This window comes from Chelonoidis abingdonii, chromosome 13, assembly GCF_003597395.2.
Source record: "Chelonoidis abingdonii isolate Lonesome George chromosome 13, CheloAbing_2.0, whole genome shotgun sequence".
NCBI lineage: Eukaryota > Metazoa > Chordata > Testudines > Testudinidae > Chelonoidis > Chelonoidis abingdonii.
In genome coordinates this window covers 4,885,998-4,896,854 of record NC_133781.1, presented here as the reverse complement: position 1 = coordinate 4,896,854, position 10,857 = coordinate 4,885,998, and the positions used below count along the sequence as shown (strand labels likewise).

At 47.6% G+C, this 10,857-nt stretch overlaps 1 protein-coding gene across 1 annotated transcript in view; it reads left to right on the top strand.

Annotated features, from left to right (window-relative positions):
- The window catches only part of LOC116824329 (uncharacterized), a 159,130-nt gene that overhangs the window by 53,614 nt on the left and 94,659 nt on the right, over positions 1–10,857 (top strand). Inside the window, 1 exon segment of the mRNA XM_075071954.1 lies at positions 6,906–6,910. Coding sequence (XP_074928055.1) covers positions 6,906–6,910 — 5 coding nt within the window.

The window sequence follows — 10,857 nt, the reverse complement described above, 5'->3', positions numbered from 1 at the left end:
CAAACGACTGAACTATCCCTCCCCACAGGCTCTTTCTGTGCAGACAGACACTCTAAACTCTGCCATGCTGGGAAAACCCTCAGTTACCTTATCACAACACAGCTCTGACCCCTCCCACTGGGACTAAACACATGAGACATTTTTAAACCCTCCCAGTAACAGAGTCTCTGAGCCAAACTCTAGAAAAGAGCAGACTCAAAGGAGCCACTTTGTGGGATCCCCGCCGACACTGTCCCCACAACAGCACATTCCCCCAGCAGCACGGGGACTAGGCAGAGGCAGGAAATGGCTTTTCCTCTCTCTGCTCTTCACATTGTCCCAGGAAAGTCAATCTGCCCTGGGGTGCTGCAGGGAATGGGGCTGGGCAGGGCTGAGAGCCTGGAACATCCCTCCCCACTTATTGCTCCTGCTGCCCCATTCAGTCTCTCCTGTCTCCCTGCTGCATGGAAGAGCTGGTTACTGTCCTGCCATTCCTCTGGGTGTTTCCTCTCTAATAGCTACTGCCACTGCTAACAGGAGTGTGAGCCTGGGTGTGCCTGGGGCAGCTGCTCTGGGACTCACAGACACATGGGGAGCAGGGAGGGGATGTTTGTGCAGAGTCACTTTCCTGTCCATCCCCACCACTTTCTCCAAGTTCTCTATCATCACCTGGAGTCTCTGGCTCAGGAGTTGTTGGCAGCACAGCCTGGGGCTGACCTAGAGCACTGATGACAGTCACAGGAGAAAGTTCCCCCTCAGCTGGGCATAGAGGGGGCGTTAGTGATGGTCTATCCCAGCACAGATCCCGCTGGGCAGCAGCAGTTCCTCAGCTCAGGCTCCCAGTTCACAAAAGAGGCAGCAGCATCCACCCCAGGAAGCCCAGCTAGCTGTAGGGTTGCAGTATGCTGAGCACAAAGTGAGATTGACACTGGCCTTCTCTGCCTTAGCAATTACCAGAGTCCTCTGGTGGGGGCAGCTAATGACTGAGCCTCCCTGTGCTGCCCCTGCAGCCCCAGGGACAGTCAGGCAGATGCTGATCTCATTTGCCTACCTGAACTCACACTGGAATCGGAAACCCAGTTCAAACCAGTATTTTTTACTTGAACTGGAACCAAACCTGAACTGAAAAGAAAAAAAAAAACCCAAAGTAAATATAAGTTGAACTCCCTGCCTGCTGTTGCTCTCAGTGACTCTGGTTTGACACAGAATCCTGCACAGAAATCAGAGCAGGACCCTCTTCAGTTCTGTCAACCCCAAACTTTTAAAATTCAGGAGTCAGACCCCAAAATAATGAGATTATCTTAAGTAATATATTGTGAGCAGGGTGCGGGGGGGATTGGATATTTGCCTTGTAAATTCTGAGCCCTTGGGGTAAGTCCTGGGCTCATCCACGCCCAATGCTTGTTTGACCATTTCTAAGGGAAAAGATTCCTATCTCTCACAACCCCCTTCCCTTCTCCTACCCTCTGGCTCTCCCTTCCCCTGTCAGTCTCCACTTGCTCTCATATTCTCCCTCCAGCCACCCCACAGCCCTTCTCCCCACATCCCCCCTTTCCTTCTCTTTCTACCTGTACTCAGAGTTTCCCTCTATTCCAGCTCTGTTTCCATGAGCCCCAGAATTGTCCCCCTGCCCCCTGATTCAGGTGTATTCCCTCAGCCTCCCTTCAGTGGCCCCACATCCCCTCCCGCATCCCTGTTCACCCACCTTGTCCCTTCACACACACCCCTGTTCACCCCTCAGTGCCCTCTGGCTCTCAGAGCCCCTTCCGGATCTCACATCCTGCCAGCTCCTGAGATGTTGCTGTCCTAGCCCCAATCCCTCACATGCCTTATAGCCAGCTTTCCTCTGCCCAATGCAGGGAATCGTGGCCAGCCGAGCTAGGAGCAGCCTGGGGCATGCCCTGCCCCTGCAGACTGGCCGCACCGGGAGCAGCGCTCAGTGGGGAGGGAGGCAGATCTCACCTTCTCTCCACGTGGGGCTCTGCCTGGGAACAGGGCTCTGGGTCCCAGTAAGGGGGGATGGGACAGGCTGGGATCTCTGCACTGGGAGAGTCTCTCAGGAAGCAGCGGGAATGTTCCTCCTCCACCTTCAGTCACGGCTCTGGGTCCCCAGCGGCAGCAGCCGAGGCCCCGGGGTCTTCCAAGGGACATGGGTTACACCACAAGAGAGTCACTGCAGGGACCGCAATTCACTTCCTGTTGCCAGGCTGAGTGACCCCATGAATCGCTCCGCCCAGCGCCTCCTGGTCCTAGCAAGATGGATTGTAGTGGATCTCTTTTCCCCACAGCTTGTTCACTGTCTGCGAGCCCTGACATGAGCTGCAAGGGCTGCTCCCTTAGTTCGGGTCATGGGGTTCTTAGTGCTATGTCACTAGCTTCCTCTGGTTATTTGTAGGGTCAACTTAACCCATCACTGGGCTGCAGGGAAAAAACCCTCCAGTTCTCCCCCACTTCCCTTCCCTCGCAGGGCTACCTGCTGCTCCTCACCCTGCCATTGGAACTTTGCCTGCACTGTTTGCTAGTAGCTTCTGGTAAGTTTTATTAACATATTTCTCCCTTTTGCCGCCCTGTCACAATTTGCTGTCTCTGCCTTTCCCCATCCCGCAGTCCCAGGGCAGTAAGTTGTGATGGATGGAGGCATTTCCACCACAGTTTGGTACCTCTCATCGTTCCCCACTTTCTGGTCCAGGGGTAACAAACTATGACGGATGGGGTTCATCTATCATGGTTTACCCACTTCTGTGTTTCTCCATCCTTTGGTCCAGGGCTGGTAAATTCTGATGGGTGGGGACATTCCCAACACGATGTTCTATGTCTCATCTTTCTCCATCCTCTACCTTTCCCTATCTCCTGGTCCAGGGGGGGAAAGTTATTATAGATATGGGGTATGCTTGTCACAATTTGCTACCTCTATCTTTGCCCATCCCCTTCAGGGGTGCTGGAAAAGAGGTGCCGAGGGGCCATGGCCCTCCCACTTTTGAAAGGGGATAGGTCTTGCCTGTCCAGTTTTCATCATGGACCCAGCCAAAGTTCCCTCTAAGCTGCACAGGCATGCAGCCATACAGCAACCTATTTAGCACTCTGCAGGTGCTCAAGGAACACACCCAGGGACCTGCCATGGCTGGGAGAAAGATGCCCCTCCCCTGGCCCCAACTCTGCTGCCATACAGCCCGGGCCAGTCCCAAACATGGGTCAGAGTGGCCCAGACCCAGCTGCAGACAGGTCGCTTAGACCTGCTAGGGCTAGAGAAGGGGCACCCATCCTGCAGCCCCAACCCCAGAGCTGCTATGGCAGGGAGAGGCACCTCTCCCCCTGCAGCCCAGGTGCTGCTGCTGTGGGAAGAGAGAGCTGAGAGGAGTCCTCTCTCCCCACCTTACCCCGCGAGCACCCTCCTGCACCACAAACCCCTCATTCCAGCCCCACCCCAGAGCCCTCACCCCCTGCACCCCAGTCCTCTGCCCCAGCACTGAGCACCTCATCTCTGGCCCCATCCCAGAGCCTGCATCCCCAGCCAGAGCCCTCACACCACTGCACCAGCCTCTTCCGCAGCTCCTGAGCTCCCTCCCACACTCCGAACTCCTCAGCGCCACCCCCACCACATGAATTTTGTTATGTGCACCAATATGAAGGTGATATGTCCACATAAGGAGCAGGGCCTCATGGTCTCCCCTCTTTAGGAAAAATCTTTCACCCCTGCCTGTGGTCCAGATCTTTCTTTATCCTCTGATTCAGATGTAGCTCATTGTGATGAATTGGGGTATGCCTTTCACAGTTTGGTTCTTTTATCTTTCTCCATGCCTGGTGCAGGGTAACAAATTGTGATGGATGGGGGTATGCCTGTCGCTGTTTTCCTACCTCTGCCTTGTCATAAACAGATGGTTAATGATTAATGTCTCTTTTACCTGTAAAGGGTTAAGAAGCTCAGTAAACCTGGCTGACATCTGACCAGAGGACCTATGGGGGGACAAGATACTTTCAAATCTTGGTGGAGGGAAGTCTGTGTGTTGTTTGTTTTGTTCGTTGTTCTCTCTTGGGAAAAAGAGGGACCAGATGTACAACCAGACTCTCCAAATCTTTCTGAATCAGTCTTTCATGTTTCAAAATTGTAAGTATAGCCAGGCAAGGCAGATTAGTCTTATGTTTGTTTTCTTTCAACTTGTGAATGCTTTCTTTTGCTGGAAAGATTTTTACCTCGTGTTGCTGTAACTTTGAATCTAAGGCTGGAGGGGGAGGTTCCTCTAGTCTATATGAATCTGGAATACCCTGTAAAGCATTTTCCATCCTGATTTTAAAGAGATAATTTTTACCTTTTCTTTCTTTAATTAAAGCTTTCTTTTTAAGAACCTGATTGATTTTTTCCTTGTTTTAAAAAGTCCGAGGATTAAGTCTGAACTCACCAGGGATTGGTGGGGGGAAAGGAGGGGGGGAAGGTTAATTCCTCTTTGTTTTAAGATCCAAGGAGTTTGGATCAGTGTAGCCTCTCAGGGTAACCCAGGGAGGGGAAAGTCTTGGGGGGGAAAGAGGGGGAAGGTTAATTTCTCCTTGTTTTAAGACCCAATGGGTTTGGGTCTTGGGTTCCCCCGGGAAGGTTTTGGGGGGAACAGGAAGTTGGCTGTTGGCAGCATTATCAGATCTAAACTAGGAATTAAGCTTAAAAGTGATCATGCAGATCCCCACTTTTTGGACGATAAAGTTCAAAGTGGGGGAAAAAACCTTGACATGGGAGTACTCCTGTCACCATTTTTCTACCTCTGCCTTTCCTCATCTTTAGGGGAGAGAGAGTAAATTCTGATGGATGAGGAATTCTCATCACAATCTGGTACCTCTCAGCTTCCCCATCCTTTGTCTTTCTCAATTCCTGGCCCAGAGGTCACAAGTCTCTATTTTAAACTTGGACACAAAGGAAGATATTTTTATTATTTGGAAGGACATTCTACAGTGTTAAACCACAGGACTATTGTATGCAACCCCCTGAATGAAAGTGTTGTTATTTCTTTTAGTCTCTTTCCATTGTAGATTAGGCTGTCAGAAGTAGCTCAGGAATGTGAGTACTAACCTCAGAACTGACTGTAACAAACCAGGGCACAAACCCCAAACTGGTTGTGTGTTCTATCATTCGATTTCACCAACCAAGTATCAAGTGTGAACTCCTCAAGCACTGTGTAACAGCTTTACTATGGAGTTATAAACAGTCTCCTAAGTCTGTCTTGCCACCCAGGCAAGACTACCATTGTGATAGATGGTATCTTATGTCAAAAATCACAATATTCTGGTTTCTCCCAATCCCAAAAGGATCAGTTATTTACCCTAGGTCAATTGAATGTCACATCTCAAACCGAAGACAACATTTGTAGCCAATCCTATAATAAATTAACTAAGGAATTATTGGCTAAGAGAAGGAAATGCGAATTATTTCAAAGGTGAAAGCAGGCAAACGTACATACACAAATGAATTACAATCATAAGTTTCAAAAGGCAATGGAAGCGTCTATGATAAGCAAGCTCTGTACTGTATGTCCTTTAGGACTAGCCCAAGCTGTGGCACTCTCACTTTTGTGCCTAAAAACATCTCCCCTCCCTGCCCACCAGCCTCCAAGCAGCACAGAGATCATTCTGGCCAGACATTGTTATTCCCTTCCCCCAGAGTTCAAACTGATGGGATGAGTGTTTGGGCTCCACCTCCTCTTCATGGGTGTGTGGGGAAGCAATCAACAAAATCTTTCATCCACAATGGCTTGTCTGATATCTGTAAACCTTATTGTGTTGGGCAGAAGATGACACCTCCTGTGATACACTAGTATTTCACAATTGGCAATGCTTCTCTCCTGATTCTGGGATGTTTCCAGCTTCACATCAAACTCTTTTATAGTTACTAAGCAGATACTTAAAGGTAGAATGCAGGTGTTATAAGTGAGATTAATGCAGGCAGCAACTGACAAGCATTTCATAAAGTCCAAACACTGAACACATCTCTATAAATCTAATGCCTAATTTAACAACACTAACACACAGGTGAGCCAGAGTGGTTTCCAGCCATGCATTTGTCAGTGTTCAGTGAGGCCGAGAGGCCTTGGCATGACCTGGCACCTGGTCTGCCAGCGTCACACAGGACACACAGTTTGTGTAGGAAACTGACAATAATGTGAAGCATTGTAAACAGCATGGAAATACTTAAGAATACTTTTTAAACACAAGCTATTAAGCAGAAAATCTCCCTTATTCCTTATTCAGACTTCCCCCATTGTCACTGTTACACATATTAAACACATTTTCAGCACAAAGTTTCTGTACTTTGGCACACACATCTGATCCCATTGCCCTCTGACCTTATTTCAGAAACATTTTCTCCAGACTTTTCCTATTTCCTATTTCAACCAGATGAACATGAATGATATCATTCTCCTGAGGATAACACAGAGAGATAAAGAACGGATGTTGCTTGACTGCATTCCAGTAGCTTTACTGGACATGAATACATCCCAAGTCTTCAGGGCAACTTAATCATTAAACGCACTTGCTTTTAAACCATGTATTATATTTACAAAGGTACACTCACCAGATGTTCCTTCTCCGCCTTCAAGGTCCGGGAGCCCGGGTTGGGAGTCTCCAGGGTGATAAACAGTTCCTGGATGTCAGGGAGAACGGTTTCTCCTATTGCCTGCTGTGCACTATCTTCAACCTCCTCCTTCTCCTCATCTTCCTTGTCCCCAAAATCCTCATCCCTGCTGCATGAGACTCCCTTTCAGGAGCCCATGTACAGAGGTGGGGTAGTTGTAGGGGCACCCCCTATAATGGCATGCAGCTCATCATAGAAGCGGCATGTCTGAGGGTCTGACCCGGAGCGGCTGTGTGTCTCTTTGGTTTTTTGGTAGGCTTGCCTGAGCTACTTAAGTTTCAGGAGGCACTGCTGCAGGTCCCTGTTATAGCCTTTGTACTTCATGCCCTTAGAGATTTTTTCAAATATTTTGACATTTTGTCTTTTGGAACGTAGTTCTGCTAGAGTGGATTCGTCTCCCTATACAGCGATCATATCCAGTACCTCCCGTTCAGTCCATGCTGGAGCTTTTTTGCAATTCTGGGACTCCATGGTCACCTTTGCTGATGAGCTCTGCATGGTCACCTGTGCTGATCAGCTTGCCATGCTGTCCAAACAGGAAACAAAATTCTAAAGTTCGCGGGGCTTTTCCTGTCTACCTGGTCAGTGCATCTGAGTTGAGAGTGCTGTCCAGAACAGTCACAGTGGAGCACTCTGGGATCTCTCTCAGAGGCCAATACCATCAAATTGCGTCCACACTACCCCCAAATACGACCTGGGGATGTCAATTTCAGCGCTAATCCCCTCATCGGGGAGGATTACGGAAATTGATTTTAAGAACCCTTTAAGTCAACAAAAATGGCTTCATTGTGTGGATGGGTGCAGGGTTAAATCGAGCTAACGCTGCTAAGTTTGACCTAAACTTGTAGTGTAGACCAGGGCTAAGACAAATTTGTGAACTGCTCTGAGGATTTCTGAAGGTGTATAAACTGATATGGGATACTGTTAAACATGGCAATAGCAGGGTGTGTGTGTGGGAGGGGCAGGGCAGGGGGTGCTCAAGATTTTTCTCCCTTTATATCTCATTGTTTAGGCTGTGTCCACACTAGGGGTACGTCTACACTGCACGATTATTTCGAATTAGCTTAAACCGATATTACAAAACAGATCTAATAAAATCGGTTTAGCGCATCCACAGTGGGATCCCGAAATCGATTGTTTGCGTCCATGGTCCAAAGCTACCATCGATTTCAGGAGCGGTGCACTGTGGGTAGCTGTTCCTCAGCTATCCCATAGTTCCCACTTCCGTGTTGAGAGCACAGTGCCTGATGGGGCAGAAAACACTGCCCCGGGTGGTGCTGGGTACAGCCTCACCCCTCCCTTTGTGAAGGCAGCAGACAACCCTTTGGCGCCTTTTTCGCGGAGTGCATTGAGCAAACGCCATAGCACAGCAATCTTTCCCTTTTTTTTTTCACGTGGTGGTGGGGGGAAATAAACTGAGGAGCTGTTCCCTGAACCACGCCAGACACTGTGTTTGAACCTACAGACATTGGGAGCTCAGCCAAGAATGCAAATAATTTTCAGAGACTGCTGTGGACTGTGGGATAGCTGGAGTCCTCAGTACCCCCTCCCTCCCTTCATGAGCGTCCATTTGAGTCTCTGGCTTCCCGTTACGCTTGTCACGCAGCGCTGTGTATCCTGCAGTTTTTTATTCAAACGCTTTGGCATTTCGTGTTCTGTAACGGAGCTGGATACAACAGATTTGTCTCCCCATACAGCGATCAGACCTAGTATCTCCCGTACGGTCTATGCTGGAGCTCTTTTTCGATTTCAAACTGCATCGCCAGCCGTGCTGATCAGAGCTCCACGCTGGAGAAGCAGGAAATGTAATTCAAAAGTTCGCGGGGCTTTTCCTGTTTACCTGCCCGCTGCATCCGAGTTCAGATTGCTGTCCAGAGCGGTCAGTGCTGCACTCTGGGATGCCGCCCGGAGGCCAATAACGTCGATTTCCGTCCACATGAACCCTAATCCGAGTTATCACTATCGAATTTAGCGCTACTCCTCTCGTTTGGGAGGAGTTCCGAAATCGATTTAAGGAGCCGTTTAACTCGATATTAATGACGACGTCGTGTGAACGGATACAGCGTTAAATCGGTATATCGGCCATTAAACCGATTTAAAGTCGCAGTGTAGACCTGGCCTAGGAGAAGGAGTGGGATTTCTACAACGTGACAGTGAACATGAGAGAGTAATCACTGTGCGATCCTTGTAGAGATGAGGGAAGGCGTAGTGTCCCCTCAGCTTTGCTTACCGGGGTGATCACAAACACTCCCTCCCCAAACCTCATCCTATAGAATTCCTCTGAACCAGTTACACTGAGGAAAAATGGCCACTTTCCTTGTCTACACGAGAATTTTATAATAAGAGAGAACATAACTCCTAGTGTAGACAGCCCCCCAGAGGCTGTTCCTTGGAACAGGTTCCTTCCAAGTAACACCCCTGTGGTGACCACAGCAATTGCCAGGCTGCAGAAGAAATATAAATAACATATTTCACATATTTTTAGCCACCTGTAAGTACGATTCAATGAATCTAGTAACAAAGAAGAGAGTTAGCACCGTGTGACCAGTCACCTCTCTGCAGAGCACAGCTGAGGAGTTCTTGATTTACATAGAATCCTAGAAATGTAGGGCTGAAAGAGACTTTGAAAGGTCATATAGTCCATCCCCCTGTGCGGAGACAGGACCAAGTACAACCTAGACCATCCCTGACAGGAATTTGACTCAAGTGTTCTCAAAAACCTCTAATGACAGGGTTTCCACAGCCTCCATAGGTAACCTGTTCCTGTGTTTAACTATCCCTATAGTTGGAAAGATTTTTTCTAACCTAAATCTCCCTGCTAATCTGATTACGTCTTTTCTTACCTTTAGTGGACATGACAAACAATAGATCACCATCTTTTTTATATTGAAAGACTATCAAGTGCCACCTAGGCCTCAGGAGTGGCTCCAGCCTCTTCCCCGTGAGGGGGTTAAGGTGGGCTACACAGAAAATAGAGTGGGGGCTGCACTATACCTTTTGTGGGCACAACCACTGATTTTTTAAAAACAATATGCACTTAAATGTGTACTTTATCTCTGTCATCCTCAAAAGAAGAATAAATATATATCCAGACAGATCGGTTTTAAACTTCATCTATGGCAGCTCACTGGTGCAACATTTATTCACAGAAACGCAATAAGAAAAAAACTTAGCTAATAAATGAATGAATAATACTATTAATATTAATGATAATAACAATAAACACATGCAAACTTCTAGAAAAAATACTGGTTAAATACTAATAGCTAAATACTTTACATTGGGGGATGTACTGTATTATATTTTAAATTTAGCCATTTGCACACGCAAACAAAATGAAACAGCACATACACACTACTATTTAAAGTAAAATAAAGAACTGACCAAAACTAAGTACACCATTTTCCCTAGCCAATCAAGCCCCTATTTATACTCCAGTCCAATCAAAACCCAATCAAATAAATATAATTAAAATATTGGAAACATTTTAAAAGCTTTTGGGGGGGAGGGAGGATCACTCTTCCTGTGACTGTTGTGCACCTATATTAGCCACTTCTTTGTTAAAATAACAAAAGCAATTTGGATCTTAGCTAACAAACTGCCAGTTAACACAAAATCACAAAAAAGCACAAAGTTAATAAAGCACTTCCTGTAAAGCACAAAACCAGCATTTGACAGGGAGCAAAAATCAAGATTAAATCCAAATACAATAAAAGCTCCAGCACCCCTCGCACACCACATCCCTCTGCCAAACCATCCACTCCCTGTCCCCTCCCCTCTGCCCCTAAAAGTACCCTGCACATCCTAGACACAAATGCAGTTAGCCTTCTTGGCAACAAGGGCACACTGTTGACTCATATCCAGCTTCTCATCCACTATAGCCCCTAGGTCCTTTTCTGCACAACTGCTGCCTAGCCACTCGGTCTCTGGTCTGTAGCAGTGCATGGGATTCTTCCATCCTAAGTGCAGGACTCTGTACTTGTCCTTGTTGAACCTCATCAGATTTCTTTTGGCCTAATTTGTCTAAGACCCTCTGTATCCTATCCCTACCCTCCAGTGTATCTACCACTCCTTCCAGTTTAGTGTCATCTGCAGACTTGCTGAGAGTGCAGGCCACACCATCCTCCAGATCATTAAGGAAGATATTGAACAAAACCTGTCCCAGGACCAACCTTTGGGGCACTCTGCTTGATACTGGCTGCCAACTAGACATGGAGCCATTGATCACTACCCGTTGAGCTCGATAATCTAGCCAGCTTTCT